General features: G+C 34.0%; 4 protein-coding genes across 4 annotated transcripts; 2 read left to right on the plus strand and 2 right to left on the minus strand.

Moving 5' to 3' along the window:
• Positions 1-3,443: 3,443 nt before the first annotated feature.
• Positions 3,444-6,623, minus strand: LOC130636539 (uncharacterized). Its single transcript, XM_057446288.1, has 3 exons — positions 6,382-6,623; positions 5,382-5,510; positions 3,444-4,291 (listed from the first exon to the last, which is right to left on the minus strand). Exons 1-3 carry the CDS (start codon positions 6,428-6,430, stop codon positions 3,828-3,830), a joined length of 642 nt encoding a protein of 213 aa, XP_057302271.1. The 5' UTR covers positions 6,431-6,623; the 3' UTR covers positions 3,444-3,827.
• On the minus strand, positions 6,623-16,385 carry LOC130636538 (uncharacterized). Its single transcript, XM_057446287.1, has 5 exons — positions 15,794-16,385; positions 12,569-12,662; positions 12,069-12,308; positions 11,056-11,184; positions 6,623-9,972 (listed from the first exon to the last, which is right to left on the minus strand). The coding sequence occupies exons 1-5, from the start codon at positions 16,274-16,276 to the stop codon at positions 9,518-9,520; spliced, it is 1,401 nt and encodes a 466-aa protein (XP_057302270.1). The 5' UTR covers positions 16,277-16,385; the 3' UTR covers positions 6,623-9,517.
• A 199-nt stretch (positions 16,386-16,584) lies between these two features.
• Positions 16,585-17,718, plus strand: LOC130637002 (uncharacterized). Its single transcript, XM_057446857.1, has one exon. It carries the CDS (start codon positions 16,585-16,587, stop codon positions 17,716-17,718), a length of 1,134 nt encoding a protein of 377 aa, XP_057302840.1.
• Positions 17,719-18,385: 667 nt separating this feature from the next.
• On the plus strand, positions 18,386-19,519 carry LOC130637003 (uncharacterized). Its single transcript, XM_057446858.1, has one exon. The coding sequence runs from the start codon at positions 18,386-18,388 to the stop codon at positions 19,517-19,519; it is 1,134 nt and encodes a 377-aa protein (XP_057302841.1).
• Positions 19,520-23,039: the final 3,520 nt, after the last annotated feature.

Raw genomic sequence — 23,039 nt, forward strand, 5'->3', positions numbered from 1 at the left:
GAAGCTTACCACTCTCCCGGTTTAAATTTTTTGATTTAGAAGCAATAAATAAGAGCGATGAGTGAAGGCATAGCAGTTAATTGGATTATCAATCTTGTCAAGAAAGTATAGTGACTCCATCAGATAAAAGATGGCAGATGTATGCTCTTTTTGATAAAGGTAATTGGTTATGTCAAACATTAATACGTAGCAGATAGCAACATAAAACGAATGGTGATACATTTTAGTGAATAATTGTGTAATAATTTACTCTTGTCGTCAATTTTGATTGCACCGGATATACAGGAATGTAAAATAAAATGATGTAAGCATGGGAAAAACCCACATGAATCATCCCTTCGCTACTCGTAGTTGTCATCTTGACTTACAGACAGACGTACGTGGAAAATGAGGATTTTAATTTGTTCTTAATCAACAAAAATAAGATAAAATAAATTGCAACAGCGGATTAAAATATTGAGTATATCTTAATTGTGTTTCTTAATAATATTCTTTCGGGAAAAAGACTTTGAGGAAGATAGAGGGGCTATCTGCAAAGGGTTGAGAAAAACATCAAGTTAAAAATCAGGAATTTAAAAAAATGATAACGTCGTCATTATATTCATGACCAGGTGGAAAAATGTCTTACTTAAAATTTTTACATTTTTGCAAGGCGACTAGTTAGAACGGTTATTAAGCCGGATATCCATTCAGCGATTGTTGTGCGCCAGAGCTGTAGCGCTCAGTTCTGGGCATGCGCAATGCTGTTACTGCGTAATATTGGGTATTTTAAGCCAATCAAAATCAAAATATCTTGTATCTATTCAGCAAATACGATATTTTCATGCGGCAAGTCCTTGTTTGCTTTTTCTCCACTTTACTTCTTTTTCCATAAATGCAACAGACTTAAAATAGAAATTTGTTCATCCACCATTGAATTCACTCATGGTTTGTTTTTGTTTTGTGTTTTAATTGCCTGCAAGAATTCGAAGAAAATTCGAAAAAGAAGATCCGTGCTTATGTTCATTGTGATGTGTCGACGCAAATTTTATCGAGGTAAAATGCGTTGAAGTGCAAGTGAAGTTAAAACCAAAGGTTCTCTATGTGATAAATTTTATGTTAACCTCATTACCAGGGCCTTTTTCTGATACATTCTAGGAAAAATCAAAGAGTGCTAAAAGCGAGGTTGTTTTATTATAAATAACTGATGTTCTTAGGTTCGAAGTGTCAATACACAATTTGGTAGTCAGCAGAAAAAGGCGTCCATTTTAATTGCAGTCATTATAAAATGCACAGAGATTTTCTCTTTCTGGTCAAACTTATTGTAAAAACAAAATCAGTTCGGAAATATTAGATGACGTATATAGACATACGTTGATTCGATGATCAGATAATTCCACCGAAGTTATGTCGAATAATAATCTACACGCTACCATGCTATGTCCAGTACCATCATATGTCCTTGGTCATACTACAATCATAAACACGTATGTCCTATTGCTCATATGTTTTTTGTCGGTGTTGTTTTAACTTTCAAATTATTATACTTTTCTTCGGTGATGCGAACACAAAGGTAAGAAAATTTTACAAACTATACACCTCATCAAATTAAAAATAAAACGCATATTTATGTGTAAGAGCATATACGTAATTCTTTCTTCTGTCAAGCGGCAAATAAATTATTGCAAACTAAAACTTTAATTTATTGTTTTCCCGATAAGTATTTGAAGAAATACCTGACTTGTTCACGTTGGTGAAACGTTGTAGGGCAAGCGTAGTGCAGTACTATGCAAAGGTATGACAAAAAGGCCAATAGCGCGTGCCGCAGTTGATGTTGTTATTAATTTTTTAGCGACTTAAAGCTTACCTCCCACTTTAAAAAATGTATTTGAAAATCAGCTCAAAATATTGTACTAATTGCGAAAAAAATTCCTTTTGTTCTTATTTTGATTTGTTCGCAGGATATTCGTTGTTAAAGTTATAAAATATTAGCTGGAGAAGAAGCTTCGTGCCAGTTGCCATCTTGTGTCCCAAAATAAATTCCTTCGCGGAAGGGCTTGTGACGTCAACTCCCGGATGATAATTTCGCTGACTCTGCCGTGGTCCTGGCGAGTGGGTAACGAAACACAAACAAAACAAGAAGAAGTGTTTAAAATAAACGTGACTTATAATAAATATATACATCGATAATGCTGTAAATGATTTATAATATCCGCATACAAAAAAACCCTTTGCGTTGTATACTGAGCAAAGTGATTTTTTTTGCGGAGAAAATAGAACATTCTATACATTCAAAAATTAACCCGTGGTAAAGATATTTCTAAAATGGCGAACGATATTGTTTCTTCAATTCAGCAAAGCATTCACTTTAAAATCCAGGGAGATTAGCAAGCATGCCGTCATACAGAATCCGTGTTTTTTACTGTTACATAGATTTGTACATTATGGATGTCCTTATTATTACACAATAACAATGTATACCTGCAATGTTAAAATCTTATGTACAACCTTAAACAAAATCTTAGTTACAACCTTAAACAAAATCCTATATACAAGCTTTCACAAAATCTAAGATACAAACTTAACAAAATTTTATGTACAACTTTAAATAAAATCTTAGATATAACCTTAAACAAAATATCGGATACAACCTTCAACAAAATCTTAGGTATAGTATTAGACAAAATCTTTGATACAATATTAGACAAAATCTTAGATATAACGTTCCGCAAAATCTTAAGTACAATATGAGACAAAAATTTTAAGACAACACCAGTTTTTCGGATGTCAACGTTAATCGTGCAACCCTCACCAGCCGCAACATCTTAAACTTTGCACATACGTAAAGTAGATAGACAGATTTTAAAATCTGCTAGTAATATGTTCTAACATGTCCGCATCATGTTTTAATCTACGTCGGCGTCGCCCCAAAATTAAAAGAAAAATAGGCATGCTGAAGTTTGCAGCAGTTAACACATGAGTTTAGATTCAAGTGGTTCTCAACAAATTTTGACAAAGATTGTATGATAGATTTGCTGTCCCTTAAAAAGCACTCCAAATAACAAATAAATAATAACAAATAAGTAACCAGTAAATAAGTTTAGATTTAAGGCAGAGTTACACTTATGCAATAGTGAAAAAATATTGAAGTAAAAGATAATCTTGCTCGTGTCACCTGGTGCTGTATGTAATAACGATATTTTTTTAAAAAAAAAACAGGTATCCGAGTGGTCACATTTAAATTAAGAAAAAAACAATTTATTGTAAAAATCGAATGAATAGGAAATGTGTTTTTCTATACCTTGAATAATAGCAACGATGAAACACAAAATAGTTTTTAAAAACTTTAATATCTATATTATATCTATATTATTCCATGGGCAACCGACTAGTCTCTTTAATAATAGTCGTATTCTGTCTGTTCAAAAGGGTTACCGCGTCCCGTAACGGAAACACGAAATGTGATATATGAAGGACGGGCGACCTCGTGGATTTTTCCACGGGCTAAAAACTAGTCTACATTATAAAACCCGTATGCGTCTGTCTGTCACAGAAAATGGTAGCCACAGTAGCGAGACACACTAAATGCGGTTAATAAAGAACAGGCGAAGCTGGAGATTTATCCACGTGTTACCGACTAGTTTTTATTAATATCGCACAAGTTTAACTCCTCCGTTAAACGTTTATACCAATTTTTTTTTCTTTTTTTTTTCTTTTTCTTGTAAAGTGTAGAATACATTCTTCCATCCTCTGCACAGTCAATATATAACACGTGTGTCACAAAAAATTTAAAGATATAACCTATCCTTTGTCTTGATTGATCAAAAAAAATTCCAAGGAGTTCACTTTTAATTAGGAGGTAACAAGTATTTCTCCGTCAATGGATATTCCACATCCCCGTTAGGGAATTCAACTCCAACTTTAAGAGAATCCGTCCATAATTTATCATAATATAAAACTTCAATGTCGTACCTCTCGAAAGCATTTAGAAATTGAGGAGATGTTTTGCGCACTGACGTAGTATAGACAGTGATTGTTATCAGCAGTTCTGGTGAAGAGTTAGGGTGCGTTATGTATAACTTTGCTTGCTTGTTAACTTCGATGTAAAATATATAAGATCCTGTTATTGGTGGAACAAATATTGTTTGAAATTGGCGCCCAAAGTATTCAGCCTCATCAAAATACGATACGGCTCTAAATTGATTAAACCATGCAATACCATATAAAGGATTGTCCGGGAAATTTGAGCTGGATGTTAATGCATTAACGGATGATACACCAGTGAACATTTTAACTTGAATTCTTCCGTCAACTAAAAAGTCAATATAGTTACAAATAAATTTTTTTACGATTATGTAAATTATGCACTTGATAATTTGCATAACAAATTATCACGTGGTTAGTAAATTAAAGTCGTTCAATCAAGTTTTCAAGTCACACGTCGATAGAAATCTTGTGACCCTCCCACCCACCCTATAATTATGTAAACGTAATTTGATAGTATATTATCATTGTCATCACCTTACTTGTACAACCTTCTCACAACACTTTCTATACTGACTCTCTATACTTTCTTGTAATAAAAGCAAATAAATAAAGTTATTTTCGTTTGAATACGTAAATTAGAAAGTAACTCGGAATTTAATCACATTAAGAATCATACGAAGTACGCAACTTGGATGTATAAAGTTCGGGTTGCTTTAGTATGTGAGGCCTGTTACACGTGCTCCCATCAACACCCATGCCGAAATGGCATCATTAGACATACTTTGAATTTTAAGTTGTTTTGCTTTATCATTTTTTTTCTGTTCTTAAATTCTGTACTGGTAAATAATTATGCGTGTGGATTTTCAACTCGTTCCAGCTTTAGGAAGTCCTCTTTTTGTGGCATTATTGTTATAGTCAAACGCTTCTAAATTTTTCTTTTGTCTTACCTCCAAGCTCTTACGAAGCTTATATATGATTATATATGAGTATGTATTACGAAGCTATTTACTTATTTACGGTATGACTTTGAAAATTTTACACTTTATTGTGTTTCAAGCGAGGATTTTAAATTTGTTATCCATTTGCTGTCAAATGTTTTTTAAAAAGCTTTAAAAATTCGACAAGAGTCTATTTGGGTTCCTATTCGGGCTCTTGGTGATTATACACACGTTTAAGGCAGGGTGAAACTTTTGGGTAGCGTGGGTTCACTTCAGTCAAAAAAAACCCACTTAAAATCCGCCGCCAATGTGAAAATAGCAAAAATTATGTAAAGTGAATTTAATTTCACTAATTTCCTTTAGCATGTTATCAGACAAAAATATTAGAGACTATTCGTTTCGGATAAACAAAAAACGCTGACATGCATTTTATTTCCGGTACGGGCAACCTAGTATATTTTTTATTTCCAGACTTACTTCCTGTTGGAAATCTATGAATTCCTTTTTCTGCGAAGCAAACACCAACAACTAGATCCAGTCCATTGTCAGCCTCAAGCAAACCACTGACTGGATAAGGACAACGATATGGTGAGCTTAAGGCATACTCTATAAGAGATGTGTGCACAATAACATAAAAACGCTCGGTATGCCAAAATATTTCTGCCAATACATTAAACAAACCTGCCAAGAAACAAGCTAATTCCGAAAATGAACACGAGAGAAATTAAGTAAAATGGTTCAGGGGTAAAAGAATCCGTTAAGTATCACGTTAAAGTCTGTTTTATGTTTTGCCATCTATTTCAGGAGACCTCCTTTAATTGGCAATCAATTTCTGTTTATAAAAAGCCATGGCTGACAAAATAATCAGGGGGAGCGCCCCCTCTATACCTCCCCTACCCCCATTTTTAGAGGTAGGAAGTGTAGCTGCGCCTTTGTATCGAGAATAATACACTTTAATGACGGTCGAGGTGTATTCTTCTCGATACAAACGCACAGCTACATTAGTCGTAAACTGTTCTTACAAAGACTCGCACGGGACAAAATCCCCATTAAATTGAGGACAGCCAATATATATACATACATGGTTACGCACGATTAACAGAGAGACAATACGATGCGACACGGGCATGAACAACATGCACAACGAGAACAGTTTCTCTAATGTATAATCATGTACAACAACAAGCCACATGAGACGACATGGAACACGCACACTGCGATCACATTTCGATCTAATATAAATGTATACAACACGAACACGAAATCCCAATGGGTCATTTCAAAAAGGATAGACAATATCTATCCACCCAGTTCGAAGATAACTTAAACAGCTTTGAATAAAAATTGAAACATTTGAATAATATTTTAGCCACTCTAGAGCTTCAAATCTCCAAAAACTTTGCCAGGGTAGCCCCACCACCACCCTTCTTAGTCACTATATTCGTTGGCCATGCGGTCCTACCCTCGATGTACTTACTATCTGTAATGTACCAAGACGTTGAGCAACTGTCCTCAAACACAACCATACTATTGATAGAACAAACTTTTTTTTGTGAGCATTTATGAAAGATATTGCCACTTTGTCCATCATACACAAACTGTTGACCATCATCTTCTTGATCGCATGGTCTGATAACGATTCTTTCGCCATTAACAACAGAACATGAACCAGGTGCATACCAACACCAGTTGCCCGCTTCTAATTTGATTAGCCCCTCTGTTCATAAAATGTAAGAGGAATGGCGTAAGATGATAAAAAATATAAAAGAGTAAACAATAACGAAAATAAACGAATATTATATGTATCTTTTAGTTCTTATAATGCTGTCGTCAGAGATCACGCAAACTAAAATATAGTATGTTCATTGTGATGTGTCGACGCAAATTTTATCGAGGTAAATTGCGTTGAAGTGCTAGTGAAGTTAAAACCAAAGGTTCTATATGTGATAAATTTTATGTTAACCTCATTACCAGGGCCTTTTTCTGATACATTCTAGGAAAAATCAAAGAGTGCTGAAAGCGAGGTTGTTTATTATAAATAACTGATGTTCTTAGGTTCGAAGTGTCAATACACAATTTTGTAGTCAGCAGAAAAAGGCGTCCATTTTAATTGCAGTCATTATAAGATGCACAGAGATTTTCTCTTTCTGGTCAAACTTATTGTAAAAACAAAATCAGTTCGGAAATATTAGATGACGTATATAGACATACGTTGATTCGATGATCAGATAATTCCACCGAAGTTATGTCGAATAATAATCTACACGCTACCATGCTATGTCCAGTACCATCATATGTCCTTGGTCATACTACAATCATAAACACGTATGTCCTATTGCTCATATGTTTTTTGTCGGTGTTGTTTTAACTTTCAAATTATTATACTTTTCTTCGGTGATGCGAACACAAAGGTAAGAAAATTTTATAAACTATACACCTCATCAAATTAAAAATAAAACGCATATTTATGTGTAAGAGCATATATGTATTTCTTTCTTCTGTCAAGCGGCAAATAAATTATTGCAAACTAAAACTTTAATTTATTGTTTTCCCGATAAGTATTTGAAGAAATACCTGACTTGTTCACGTTGGTGAAACGTTGTAGAGCAAGCGTAGTACAGTACTATGCAAAGGTATGACAAAAAGGCCAATAGCGCGTGCCGCAGTTGATGTTGTTATTAATTTTTTAGCGACTTAAAGCTTACCTCCCACTTTAAAAAAAGTATTTGAAAATCAGCTCAAAATATTGTACTAATTACGAAAAAAATTCCTTTTGTACTTATTTTAATTTGTTCGCAAGATATTCGTTGTTAAAGTTATAAAATATTAGCTGGAGAAGAAGCTTCGTGCCAGTTGCCATCTTGTGTCCCAAAATAAATTCCTTCGCGGAAGGGCTTGTGACGTCAACTCCCGGATGATAATTTCGCTGACTCTGCCGTGGTCCTGGCGAGTGGGTAACGAAACACAAACAAAACAAGAAGAATTGTTTAAAATAAACGTGACTTATAATAAATATATACATCGATAATGCTGTAAACGATTTATAATATCCGCATACACAAAAAACCTTTGCGTTGCATACTGAGCAAAGTGATTTTTTTGCGGAGAAAATAGAACATTCTATACATTCAAAAATTAACCCGTGGTAAAGATATTTCTAAAATGGTGAACGATATTGTTTCTTCAATTCAGCAAAGCATTCACTTTAAAGTCCAGGGAGATTAGCAAGCATGCCGTCATACAGAATCCGTGTTTTTTACTGTTAAATAGACTTGTACATTATGGATGTCCTTATTATTACACAATAACAATGTATACCTGCAATGTTAAAATCTTATGTACAACCTTAAACAAAATCTTAGTTACAACCTTAAACAAAATCCTATATACAAGCTTTCACAAAATCTAAGATACAAACTTAACAAAATTTTATGTGCAACTTTAAATAAAATCTTAGATATAACCTTAAACAAAATCTTGGATATAACCTTCAACAAAATCTTAGGTATAGTATTAGACAAAATCTTTGATACAATATTAAACAAAATCTTAGATATAACGTTCCGCAAAATCTTAAGTACAATATGAGACAAAAATTTTAAGACAACACCAGTTTTTCGGATGTCAAAGTTAACCGTGCAACACTCAGCAGCCGCAACATCTTAAACTTTGCACATACGTGAAGTAGATAGACAGATTTTAAAATCTGCTAGTAATATGTTCTAACATGTCCGCATCATGTTTTAATCTACGTCGGCGTCGCCCCAAAATTAAAAGAAAAATAGGCATGCTGAAGGTTGCAGCAGTTAACACATGAGTTTAGATTCAAGTGGTTCTCAACAAATTTTGACAAAGATTGTATGATAGATTTGCTGTCCGTTAAAAAGCACTCGAAATAACAAAAAAATAATAACAAATAAGTAACCAGTAAATAAGTTTAGATTTAAGGCAGAGTTACACTTATGCAATAGTGAAAAAATATTGAAGTAAAAGATAATCTTGCTCGTGTCACCTGGTGCTGTATGTAATAACGATATTTTTTTTAAAAAAAAAACAGGTATCCGAGTGGTCACATTTAAATTAAGAAAAAAACAATTTATTGTTAAAATCGAATGAATAGGAAATGTGTTTTTCTATACCTTGAATAATAGCAACGATGAAACACAAAATAGTTTTTAAAAACTTTAATATCTATATTATATCTATATTATTCCATGGGCAACCGACTAGTCTCTTTAATAATAGTGGTATTCTGTCTGTTCAAAAGGGCTAAAAACTAGTCTACATTATAAAACCCGTATGCGTCTGTCTGTCACAGAAAATGGTAGCCACAGTAGCGAGACACACTAAATGCGGTTAATAAAGAACAGGCGAAGCTGGAGATTTATCCACGGGTTACCGACTAGTTTTTATTAATATCGCACAAGTTTAACTCCTCCGTTAAACGTTTATACCAATTTTTTTTTCTTTTTTTTTTCTTTTTCTTGTAAAGTGTAGAATACATTCTTCCATCCTCTGCACAGTCAATATATAACACGTGTGTCACAAAAAATTTAAAGATATAACCTATCCTTTGTCTTGATTGATCAAAAAAAATTCCAAGGAGTTCACTTTTAATTAGGAGGTAACAAGTATTTCTCCGTCAATGGATATTCCACAGGGAATTCAACTCCAACTTTAAGAGAATCCGTCCATAATTTATCATAATATAAAACTTCAATGTCGTACCTCTCGAAAGCATTTAGAAATTGAGGAGATGTTTTGCGCACTGACGTAGTAGGGACAGTGATTGTTATCAGCAGTTCTGGTGAAGAGTTAGGGTGCGTTATGTATAACTTTGCTTGCTCGTTAACTTCGATGTAAAATATATAAGATCCTGTTATTGGTGGAACAAATATTGTTTGAAATTGGCGCCCAAAGTATTCAGCCTCATCAAAATACGATACGGCTCTAAATTGATTAAACCATGCAATACCATATAAAGGATTGTCCGGGAAATTTGAGCTGGATGTTAATGCATTAACGGATGATACACCAGTGAACATTTTAACTTGAATTCTTCCGTCAACTAAAAAGTCAATATAGTTACAAATGAATTTTTTTACGATTATGTAAATTATGCACTTGATAATTTGCATAACAAATTATCACGTGGTTAGTAAATTAAAGTCGTTCAATCAAGTTTTCAAGTCACACGTCGATAGAAATCTTGTGACCCTCCCACCCACCCTATAATTATGTAAACGTAATTTGATAGTATATTATCATTGTCATCACCTTACTTGTACAACCTTCTCACAACACTTTCTATACTGACTCTCTATACTTTCTTGTAATAAAAGCAAATAAATAAAGTTATTTTCGTTTAAATACGTAAATTAGAAAGTAACTCGGAATTTAATCACATTAAGAATCATACGAAGTACGCAACTTGGATGTATAAAGTTCGGGTTGCTTTAGTATGTGAGGCCTGTTACACGTGCTCCCATCAACACCCATGCCGAAATGGCATCATTAGACATACTTTGAATTTCAAGTTGTTTTGCTTTATCATTTTTTTTTTTTTGTTCTTAAATTCTGTACTGGTAGGATTTTCAACTCGTTCCAGCTTTAGGAAGTCCTCTTTTTGTGGCATTATTGTTATAGTCAAACGCTTCTAAATTTTTCATTTGTCTTACCTCCAAGCTCTTACGAAGCTTATATATGATTATATATAAGTATGTATTACGAAGCTATTTACTAATTTACAGTATGACTTTGAAAATTTTACACTTTATTGTGTTTCAAGCGAGGATTTTAAATTTGTTATCCATTTGCTGTCAAATATTTTTTAAAAAGCTTTAAAAATTCGACAAGAGTCTATTTGGGTTCCTATTCGGGCTCTTGGTGATTATACACACGTTTAAGGCAGGGTGAAACTTTAGGTAGCGTGGGTTCACTTCAGTCAAAAGAAAACCACCTAAAATCCGCCGCCGATGTGAAAATAGCAAAAATTATGTAAAGTGAATTTAATTTCACTAATTTCCTTTAGCATGTTATCAGACAAAAATATTAGAGACTATTCGTTTCGGATAAACAAAAAACGCTGACATGCATTTTATTTCCGGTACGGGCAACCAAGTTCTCATATATTTTTTATTTCCATACTTACTTCCGGTTTGAAATCTATGAATTCCTTTTTCTGCGAAGCAAACACCAACAACTAGATCCAGTCCATTGTCAGCCTCAAGCAAACCACTGACTGGATAAGGACAACGATATGGTGAGCTTAAGGCATACTCTATAAAAGATGTGTGCACAATAACATAAAAACGCTCGGTATGCCAAAATATTTCTGCCAATACATTAAACAAACCTGCCAAGAAACAAGCTAATTCCGAAAATGAACACGAGAGATATTAAGTAAAATGGTTCAGGGGTAAAAGAATCCGTTAAGTATCACGTTGAAGTCTGTTTTATGTTTTGCCATCTATTTCAGGAGACCTCCTTTGATTGGCAATCAATTTCTGTTTATAAAAAGCCATGGCTGACAAAATAATCAGGGGGAGCGCCCCCTCTATACCTCCCCTACCCCCATTTTTAGAGGTAGGAAGTGTAGCTGCGCCTTTGTATCGAGAATAATACACTTTAATGACGGTCGAGGTGTATTCTTCTCGATACAAACGCACAGCTACATTAGTCGTAAACTGTTCTTTACAAAGACTCGCACGGGACAAAATCCCCATTAAATTGAGGACAGCCAATATATATACATACATGGTTACGCACGATTAACAGAGAGACAATACGATGCGACACGGGCATGAACAACATGCACAACGAGAACAGTTTCTCTAATGTATAATCATGTACAACAACAAGCCACATGAGACGACATGGAACACGCACACTGCGATCACATTTCGATCTAATATAAATGTATACAACACGAACACGAAATCCCAATGGGCCATTTCAAAAAGGATAGACAATATCTATCCACCCAGTTCGAAGATAACTTAAACAGCTTTGAATAAAAATTGAAACATTTGAATAATATTTTAGCCACTCTAGAGCTTCAAATCTCCAAAAACTTTGCCAGGGTAGCCCCACCACCACCCTTCTTAGTCACTATATTTCAAAGTCAATTCGTTGGCCATGCGGTCCTACCCTCGATGTACTTACTATCTGTAATGTACCAAGACGTTGAGCAACTGTCCTCAAACACAACCATACTATTGATAGAACAAACTTTTTTTTGTGAGCATTTATGAAAGATATTGCCACTTTGTCCATCATACACAAACTGTTGACCATCATCTTCTTGATCGCATGGTCTGATAACGATTCTTTCGCCATCAACAACAGAACATGAACCAGGTGCATACCAACACCAGTTGCCCGCTTCTAATTTGATTAGCCCCTCTGTTCATAAAATGTAAGAGGAATGGCGTAAGATGATAAAAAATATAAAAGAGTAAACAATAACGAATATAAACGAATATTATATGTATCTTTTAGTTCTTATAATGCTGTCGTCGGAGATCACGCAAACTAAAATATAGTAGGAAAAAGTTCTTTTTCTTGTCTTAATTAAATGTAAAATTAAACAAATTATCTAGATTGGTTACAGCGACTTTAGCTCTGCACGTATCGAGTTGATGTAAACAAAATGGTAACTTTACCTTTTGAGTAACAATCACATTGATGTGTTTCTTCTTCCGGTGGTTGAAGACATGTACATTTATCGCATTTGTTAACTGGACAAGAAATGTTGAACTATATAAAGATAAACAGAGAAAAGTTGCAAAGCTGAAGTTTTTAATACAAAGTCTTTAATAAATTTAGGACAACTTATACTCTCTTTATGGGTGTGCTGAAATTTGATTTTAGTTGTAAGGGCTTGATTGATGTTATTATTTTTTACCTGATCCTAACTGTAAAAGGGTCGTTCTTTGTATGCTATAACCTAAAGTATTATTCTTGTGGCATTGATATGAGAACCTTGTATTTCATATCGTCAACAGTGTGGGCATTTTTGTTAACGTTTGAACAGAACAGGTTTTACATAGACCTTTCTCGTATTTATTAAAAATAAATATGTTGTTGTAATGGCGTTCAGAAAGATGGGTTTGCTATTTTTAAAATGTTAACTTGATTCGATCTCAAGAAATCTAATAACAGGGCAAAAATAGGTTGCTTTAGGTTTTTTGCCGACACCAGCTGGTGCATGAAAAAATAAACGATCGCGAAATTTGTTTTAGATGTTTTGCTGACGTAACAAATGTTTCTAAAATATTACACAAAATGTCAAATGTCAAATCTTACACAAAAAAAAAAGAAAAGCTTGCAAGGTGCAAAATCTATTGATAAAAAGTTACAACAACGACACTCACAACATCGACACTCACAACACCAATACTCACAAAACCGACAGTAAGAACACCGACAGTCGCAACACGGATAATAACAATGTCAGAAATAAAGCATCTCAAATATGTGCATCTTATAAGTGATTATGTTGAAAACCCTTAGTATTATATTCTGAAATGTCAAAAAGTTGGCCTGCACAAATCAACAAAAATAAGTTCTTACCACATTGAGATATTGTCTTTCTCTTAAAAGCTTATACAAAAATATTAAAAAGTTATAGCTTAGAAAACATTAAATGTAAATCTACAAAAATCAGTCATTTCAGTTGCACACCATTCTCTCCCACAAAAATGTACACCAAATGTAAAAATCAACAAATTAAAAACACCAAAATTTTCATTAATTTAATATAAGATATTGACGTAAAAGTAGTATCATTGACGTCGCGCCGTATTGTCAGAAAATTTAACATATTAGACATAACTTTTTTGGCGATATCAAAGGGAAATGAACGCATCCACTTTGCCCGTCACGGACACACACACTCTATTATTATATAGATGCGTATGAAAAGAACTACTTACAAAATATATAGATCATGCTTATTTTGATTTTTTAATAGAAATTGAAGTAATTTGTACTAGGTGAATCTAAAATTATAATATGCAAATTTTATAAACTTTAAGGGGGGCAGAATTCAGTGAGGGGTACATGAAAATAATTACTTTACAAACACTATTCTTTCGAGTGTGAAATAGCTAAATGCCCAACTTGTTAAACTTGTTAACTGTGCCATATGCTTTAAAAAGAATAATGTATTTCCAGACACAATTAATTGTATATCAATGAATTTATTATATATAGATATATATATAATTTATTATACAAACTATCTAATCTTGACTAAGAATTTATAACAGCTGTCATCTTCAAACTCTAAAACAGGCTAAGTTTATTCCAACGTATATTCATCAGGATAGAATACATAAATATATATTTGATTTGCAATGCTTTAGAAGCGTTAAATGATTTGGTGAACTGTCCGTTAACTGTATTAAGTACATGAAGAAATAATGCATTGCTTTATAATCATTTCTTCCCGTTGAAAATGTAGCCAAGCCAGGATATGTGTTGTCAACAGAGATTGAATCATTGCCCATTTCCTTGCATAGTTTCTTAGAAGTTAAATTAATTTTGGAAATAATTTTTTCCTCAATAGCATTTTTCATTTAGAGTATTGTCAAAACTATGGAGGTATTGTGGATATTTCTCTGGTATCCATCGCTTGTTTTAACTCTGAGTATTCTTTTCTCCGTAATAGCTACCAGTTTTATTAGCTTCTAAAAATGTTTCATCAGAAATATTTGTTGTATGTGGCAAAAATGTTTTCAAAAATAACAATTTTTTACAAGATTCTTTTATTTTCTTTAACTGGATTTTTATGTGGTGACATGTAAAATTTTTTGTTGAAAATCACTGACGAAAATTGCAGACCAGTTTTGTTATATATTCTGGTAAGATGTTTTAAGTTTGTTGCGCTGCAACAGGTTCGACACTGTGCTTTTTTACTGCAATAAGCACCTTTTTGGTATGGCTTAAGTCTCAATTTAAAATCAAACTAGTGCATTTTCATTCTTTATACTTTTTTAACATGAAGCTAGCCTTTATATACAGTATATATTCACTACTTAAAAATTGAATTTTTTTTCTTTTTATTTATAGTCAATAAAAACGTTGTGATAATAACATGGCTGTTGGTTCATGAAAATGTAAATCATTAGTTATAGTTGATGTAAACGCAGAGATTATAACATATGATTACTCTCAAATTATTTAGAAACATTTGTACAAATTTGGGGTGGCTTCCGCACATCATGATCACGTATCAATTATATTTTGTAGAAATTCAAAGATTTATACAAAAAATATAAACCGTCAACAATAAGAAATTATACGCTAGAATAATTTAATTTTCACTAGTTAGTTTTAGTTTTTTCTGTACATACATTACTATTCTCTAATAATAACTATACTGTATGTATGTATGTATATATTATGTATTCATGGGTTTCTCTCTCTATAAAATATTTAAACAACCAACGCTTTTGCTAAATACATTCGGATTTTACTAAATACGTTCTAAATACTTTTAAGTTACTATATATCTATTATTATTTTTATTTTGACCCAAAAATAAAGTTTTAAACAGTTTTATTCTAGTTCGGTTCAATTTTTTATTGCCCTGTTTCCACCATTTTTATTTATTTTCCCGATATGCAACTCGCAGGTATTATTAGAGCAAGTGGAAGAAAGTAGTAAATTTGACACCCATTCAGATTGAGATGATGACCATTGTCAGATGGAGGAAAAACAGCCGGGGACGATGTTAAAGCTATACAAATTGACTCGTTATTTAAAGATATGGAATACGAGAAAGTCTATTGCTGTAATTTATGAGCGGCAAAAAACCTTTATCGAGAAAAAGTTGCTACCATTTCGAAATTCGTTTCGTAATATAATAAAGAACATTGCCTTACCAAGTATTTGTTTCTCCAATTCGGGTGTCGAATGTTGAATCCGGTATCATAATATGCCCATCCAGTTGCATCTATGAAGGTGGTATTATCCAGTTTACTGTTTCTATCCACAGACAACAATTCACATGTCTTTGTCGCTGTCTTGAAGTTAAAGGACTCGCATTGTATGTTGTAAACACAGTATTTTCCACAATCTTTGAAACTACAATTACTGTAACCTGTAATCGGTGTTATGTTCAGTTTTCTGTTTGCGACAATTTTTCGAAATAAAGCTGTCTTTCCATTCGAGGTTCTTTTTATTCCTAGTTGTTTATCTATTTGCGCATACCCTGTGCTTAATAATAACGCAAAAAAAACTGAAGTATATCTTGACAAAGTATAACAATCCATTCTTTTCATCCACTTTGTTTGACAGATATCGTGCATGTGAAAAAAATAGGTTGGTGAAGTGTTTTTACACAAAACATCTTCTTGCATCACCATGATGATCTATTCAGTAATTTTACTTTCATCATTGAAGTTCTTTTCAACCAATTATTGAAAGCATATAGTGCTATGGTAAGATAAACTTGTTTACATAATTTATTTATATGACTTAAGCTAAGGCGCCACGAGGAACATTTTCATGCGCGTGCTATGCAACATGTCCCATAGCATGCGCATGAAAATGTTTCTCGTGGCGCCACATCTTATTTGCTGCAAGATTATTTCGAAAATCGAAGTTAAAAAATCATGCTCAAAGGGTATACCGTATCCTTAAGTTTTTTATTGAGTTCATGTGTGATTAAAATATGGCAGGAATAAACAGAGAAGTTATTTTAGCTTTACTTTTGTTGGACGAAGAAGAAGAGGAAGATCGTGAAGAACCACCAAGAAATTGCTGGGTGCAACCGTGGCTTGGGAATAGAGAGTGTCTTGGCGCTTTTCATACAATCTTCAACGAAATAAAAAACGATGAGAAGAAATGTAGAGGGTATATACGTATGAATAACGCTCAATTCGAATACCTAGTCGGTCTTCTTTCTGAGGATTTGCAGAAACAAGATACAAATATGAGGAATTCTATCACACCAGCTGAGCTCGTTTGCGTGGCCCTACGTTACTTAGCGACTGGTGAGACTTTCAGGTCTTTAGAATTTCAATTCAGAGTGTCAAGAAAAAGAATTTCAGCAGCTGTTATGGAGGTATCTGAAGCTATCATAAAGAGGTTGGGTCCAACCTTCCTTTCAACTCCGAAAACACAGGGGGAATGGCTAGATATCTCCAGAAAGTTCAATGAGCGTTGGAACTTCCCAAATGGATTAGGTGCTCTCGATGGGAAGCATATCGTCATTCAGCAGCCCCCAAATTCAGGGTCTCATTACCGAAGCTATAAAGGGACAGACAGTGTAGTGCTCATGGCTCTTGTCGGGCCAGAATATGAGTTTCTTTATGTGGAAGTTGGAGCGAACGGTAGAAATTCTGATGGAGGTATATGGGACCAATGTAATTTAAAGAAGGCGCTAGACAGTGGATCGCTAAATTTACCAGAGGTTTGCAATTTACCAGGTCGAAACAACAAAGTGCCGTATGTGATAACAGGAGATGATGCGTTTCCTCTTAAGAATTACCTGATGAAGCCTTATCCACAAAAAAATCTGACAGTAAACAAACGCATCTTCAATTATCGACTGTCACGAAAGAGAAGAATTTCTGAAAACGGATTTGGGATATTGGCAAATCGGTGGCGCATTTTTCGTCGACCTATAAACTTAGAACCAGAAAAGGTTTCTACCATCACAATGGCAACAGTGGCATTGCATAACTGGCAGAGGAGCAAAAGTTCTGTGGGCAAAATTGAGCTACCAATTGGTCTTGTCGACCGAGAGAATGAGCGTGGTGAAATTATCGAAGGTGCTTGGAGAGAACATACTCGAACATTCTAGAAAATCACAGCTATACGCCCCCTCAAATTCAGTGACAAGGTCTATTTTCGCAGCTTCTTTTTTGTCTTTATTTTTGTAATATATATTCCCACTGTCCCATAACGTTGGGTTCGCTTTATAAAAGTTTATTAAAGTAACTTTCTCCTCGTCTGATAGTTTTTTCTTTTCATCCGCCATTTTTGCTATTTTCTCACTAGCTACTCTTCACTTGTAGTTCAACTTCTCAAGAAAAAAACTTGTTTATATCTTTCTGTGATTTGATTGGTCAATAAAATAATGCCTCAAATAATTTTGTAAAATATTTGTTGCAGAAGGTGGGGACACGTGCAACATTTGCTCCACAACAAATTTTTCAGCACATTTTGTCCCCGGAGCACGGGAGCAAAATAGATTCAGATCTATTTTGTCCCCGAAGTTGTGGAGCAAAATGTTTGCTCCATGCAACATTTTTTTGCTGCATTGCAGTGAAAAATAGGCATGGGACACGAGTAATTTTTTTTATGCGCGTGCTATGCAGCAATGTTGCATAGCATGCGCATGAAAATGTTTCTCGTGGCGCCACATCTTATTTGCTGCAAGATTATTTCGAAAATCGAAGTTAAAAAATCATGCTCAAAGGGTATACCGTATCCTTAAGTTTTTTATTGAGTTCATGTGTGATTAAAATATGGCAGGAATAAACAGAGAAGTTATTTTAGCTTTACTTTTGTTGGACGAAGAAGAAGAGGAAGATCGTGAAGAACCACCAAGAAATTGCTGGGTGCAACCGTGGCTTGGGAATAGAGAGTGTCTTGGCGCTTTTCATACAATCTTCAACGAAATAAAAAACGATGAGAAGAAATGTAGAGGGTATATACGTATGAATAACGCTCAATTCGAATACCTAGTCGGTCTTCTTTCTGAGGATTTGCAGAAACAAGATACAAATATGAGGAATTCTATCACACCAGCTGAGCTCGTTTGCGTGGCCCTACGTTACTTAGCGACTGGTGAGACTTTCAGGTCTTTAGAATTTCAATTCAGAGTGTCAAGAAAAAGAATTTCAGCAGCTGTTATGGAGGTATCTGAAGCTATCATAAAGAGGTTGGGTCCAACCTTCCTTTCAACTCCGAAAACACAGGGGGAATGGCTAGATATCTCCAGAAAGTTCAATGAGCGTTGGAACTTCCCAAATGGATTAGGTGCTCTCGATGGGAAGCATATCGTCATTCAGCAGCCCCCAAATTCAGGGTCTCATTACCGAAACTATAAAGGGACAGACAGTGTAGTGCTCATGGCTCTTGTCGGGCCAGAATATGAGTTTCTTTATGTGGAAGTTGGAGCGAACGGTAGAAATTCTGATGGAGGTATATGGGACCAATGTAATTTAAAGAAGGCGCTAGACAGTGGATCGCTAAATTTACCAGAGGTTTGCAATTTACCAGGTCGAAACAACAAAGTGCCGTATGTGATAACAGGAGATGATGCGTTTCCTCTTAAGAATTACCTGATGAAGCCTTATCCACAAAAAAATCTGACAGTAAACAAACGCATCTTCAATTATCGACTGTCACGAAAGAGAAGAATTTCTGAAAACGGATTTGGGATATTGGCAAATCGGTGGCGCATTTTTCGTCGACCTATAAACTTAGAACCAGAAAAGGTTTCTACCATCACAATGGCAACAGTGGCATTGCATAACTGGCAGAGGAGCAAAAGTTCTGTGGGCAAAATTGAGCTACCAATTGGTCTTGTCGACCGAGAGAATGAGCGTGGTGAAATTATCGAAGGTGCTTGGAGAGAACATACTCGAACATTCTAGAAAATCACAGCTATACGCCCCCTCAAATTCAGTGACAAGGTCTATTTTCGCAGCTTCTTTTTTGTCTTTATTTTTGTAATATATATTCCCACTGTCCCATAACGTTGGGTTCGCTTTATAAAAGTTTATTAAAGTAACTTTCTCCTCGTCTGATAGTTTTTTCTTTTCATCCGCCATTTTCGCTATTTTCTCACTAGCTACTCTTCACTTGCAGTTCAACTTCTCAAGAAAAAAACTTGTTTATATCTTTCTGTGATTTGATTGGTCAATAAAATAATGCCTCAAATAATTTTGTAAAATATTTGTTGCAGAAGGTGGGGACACGTGCAACATTTGCTCCACAACAAATTTTTCAGCACATTTTGTCCCCGGAGCACGGGAGCAAAATAGATTCAGATCTATTTTGTCCCCGAAGTTGTGGAGCAAAATGTTTGCTCCATGCAACATTTTTTTGCTGCATTGCAGTGAAAAATAGGCATGGGACACGAGTAATTTTTTTTATGCGCGTGCTATGCAGCAATGTTGCATAGCACGCGCATGAAAATGTTCCTCGTGGCGCCTTAGCTTTATAATGGTCATTATTAACTGTTTTTAACTGATATCTATTTTTAACCGATGTACAGCCCGGTATAACGCAAAGAAAAATGAAGTATATCTCAACAAGGTATAACAGTCATGGTATAACATTGTCGGAGAATCGGTAAAACATAGCTAGATACATACATACAGACGCACAAATCAAGTTAAAACAAGAAAACCGCCCGGTTTGATCATACATTTATATTGTACGCATACTTTATACTTAAATATTTATTGATTATATATCTGTTTATATATCTTGTATCTATGGCAACGTTCTTGTTTATATGGAACTGTTGTATAATTTTTATTTTACTTGAGAATGGGTGTATGATGCCCGAAACGTCGTAAAAAATTGTTTTAATTTGTACACATACACATGAAGACCAAGTTTTAATATAAAATATTGCCAATTCTCGTGTAAAAACAACAGCTGTTTGAACACTCACGCAACACTATGATCATAAATAATTAAAATGTATTTAATATACAATGATAAAATATAAATCTACTGAGTTCATTATTTTTTGTATACTATATAAAGTTACACGATAATAAGAAAACAACAAAAAAACGCTGCTATACGCAAAAAAACAATACATAAACAAAAACTGTCGGTCAATATAGCGCACTATTTGTGGTGGCTTTGATTTTGATACTATTTGCGCCCCTTTTGAATTTTTGTTACCACCATGACAGAACGCAGCCCCGCCCATACCAAAAAACAGCCAGAAATGTTGATAATTTTTATTCAATTTTATATAAATTATTCATCGAAACAACGAGCAACATCGCCGGGGTGTAGCCAGAAAAAAATTAACCTTAGTCGAACCATTGACCCGCAGGATCAACATCACAACGCAGAACATAAAATACATTAAAATCTTTATAATCAAGGTTATAATCAAACCAGCAATAAGACAACACAACATCTAACGTTTTTTATAGATTGAAATTTATTAAAGCAATAATTAAAATGTTCATTTTTCTTTCTTCATATTTAGCACCAAAATAAAGTTTTCTGCAGATTGGAGGTCATTAAAAAATAACCAAATCAAAATTTTCTTTCTTTATAAATATAATAAAAAATTCAATATAATGAAATAGAACCATGGACAAAATGCCTTCATACAAATCATTAAAAACCCTCGTGTCAATAATACGTTCAACACATCGTGTTACAAGCATTAAAATTATGGGCATAGTTGGGATTATTAGTTAAGTAAGGAACATTCGTGCGTAAAAATTTTAACCTACTTTTGGAAAATTTGTAAAAATATGTTACGTTTGATTCGATTCATCATGTTTCAGAAGAAATAATGTACAAATCATGAATTACAGACAACTAAATTTAAGCAATGAGAAGAACAAGGATATGTATTAAGCTAATCTGTTTTGCTATAAAATGTTAGCATGACAACTATTAATTTTAACAGATACATTGCCAGCATCGTCATAACATTGACCTTATCAAATCTGTACATATATCAAGAGAAAGTTCATAAGGTGTTTAAAATGACCTTTGAAAAAGACAAACCTGAGAGCCTTCACTACAATGAATAAACCTTAAGACGTCCCTCGGAAGTTTCAATGGGAAGAATAATCTTGATCACTGAGGTGTGGAGCTTGTCGTAGTGAGTGCCTACATTATATTTCCCAATACCGTTAAAAAAACCTGAAGGGAATGAATCTACCAATGCTCTGCAGATAAAACTTGTTTAGGTTTAATATGTTTTGATTTCGAAATTCCTTTGACCAAAAAGATTAAAAGTTAAAGGTTTCCTTTTTACAAATGGAAGAAGTCTCGTCATTAGTGCTAGAAGTACCACATTGATTAACTAACGTTTGGGTTAATGCAAAAGGAACAACTTCGAGATGATACACACGTTTCCTTTTCCTTTTTTTTTCTGCTTTGTTATCATAACGTGTGACAACCTAGCTTAAAATATTGAGAAGAACACTTTAACGTAACTTTACTCAAAGTTAAAGAAACTGAATGATTTAGGTTTAAATTGCCCAGAATGTTTGTCATTATCGCAAAATAAAGTAGGTACTGGTTGTAAATTTTTATTTGAAGGCAGATGAGGAAAAATCTTCTGAATTAAAACCATCTTGAATTATAGCTGACCACAATAAGGATAAAAAGTTAAAATATTTCTCTTAAATAAACTGTTATAAAGGCTTATAAGAATAGCTTTATTCTGTGTAGCTACAAGATCTGCTGTCTACATAGAGTTACAGAAGAGGATGAATAGCTAGCTAACTGAAAACTTAAAAGTGCTTGCTACAAAGGAAAACAAATCTGAAGATTTACATACAGATACAAAAATTGGATGGTTCGAGTATAGAGAAATTTTATGAAGCTCTATAGAAGTTATAAAGCTAAATAGGGATCCACGTTTGACAGCAACATCATGCTTTCTTCACCTTCACAACTTTGCTAGCCTTGTTTTTTTTTTGTTTTTTTTTGTTTCTTGACTTTCTTGCGTATGTTCTATAGCCATACATGGAGCAAATTTTTATGGTTAAGTTTGCGACATTTAAGGTTAACGTGCGACATTTATGCGATGTTGCGACATTTATGGATGATTGCGACATTTATGGTTGATGTTGCGACCTTTATGATTAATTGTGACATTTATGGTTGGTTGTGACAAAAAAAAAAAACCTAGTTTTTACAACCTTGTTGCATGTGAATCTCTATAAAATAATCCTGGCTTTTTACAAAACAAAACAAAATAGCTACCTGTTAAAAAATACAATATAAACTGCTTTAATTATCTTTTTCGAGAAATATTACCCTCGGTCAGCGTACCGACCTCGCAAGATCAATCTACACATTTGACCTTGTATAATATTTCTCGGTATATTGTATTATTTCATGATCTATACTGGCAAAGCACCATTTTTAAAGCACAATAAGCCCGTGGTAAGACCACGA

The sequence above is a fragment of the Hydractinia symbiolongicarpus genome, chromosome 3 (assembly GCF_029227915.1).
Source record: "Hydractinia symbiolongicarpus strain clone_291-10 chromosome 3, HSymV2.1, whole genome shotgun sequence".
Taxonomy (NCBI): Eukaryota; Metazoa; Cnidaria; class Hydrozoa; order Anthoathecata; family Hydractiniidae; genus Hydractinia; species Hydractinia symbiolongicarpus.

What these genes read in the sequence shown, in the direction of transcription:
- LOC130636539 (XM_057446288.1), bottom strand. Translation starts at nt 6,430, where the DNA reads ATGGTTGTGTTTGAGGACAGTTGCTCAACGTCTTGGTACATTACAGAT. An exon ending in GTCTTGGTACATTACAGATA is followed by an intron (nt 5,511 to 6,381) that starts GTAAGTACATCG and finishes CATCTCTTATAG; the next exon opens with AGTATGCCTTAAGCTCACCA. An exon ending in TCATAGATTTCCAACAGGAA is followed by an intron (nt 4,292 to 5,381) that starts GTAAGTCTGGAA and finishes TTGACTTTTTAG; the next exon opens with TTGACGGAAGAATTCAAGTT.
- LOC130637003 (XM_057446858.1), top strand. Translation starts at nt 18,386, where the DNA reads ATGGCAGGAATAAACAGAGAAGTTATTTTAGCTTTACTTTTGTTGGAC.
- LOC130636538 (XM_057446287.1), bottom strand. Translation starts at nt 16,276, where the DNA reads ATGGTGATGCAAGAAGATGTTTTGTGTAAAAACACTTCACCAACCTAT. An exon ending in GTCTTGGTACATTACAGATA is followed by an intron (nt 11,185 to 12,068) that starts GTAAGTACATCG and finishes CATCTTTTATAG; the next exon opens with AGTATGCCTTAAGCTCACCA. An exon ending in TCATAGATTTCAAACCGGAA is followed by an intron (nt 9,973 to 11,055) that starts GTAAGTATGGAA and finishes TTGACTTTTTAG; the next exon opens with TTGACGGAAGAATTCAAGTT.
- LOC130637002 (XM_057446857.1), top strand. Translation starts at nt 16,585, where the DNA reads ATGGCAGGAATAAACAGAGAAGTTATTTTAGCTTTACTTTTGTTGGAC.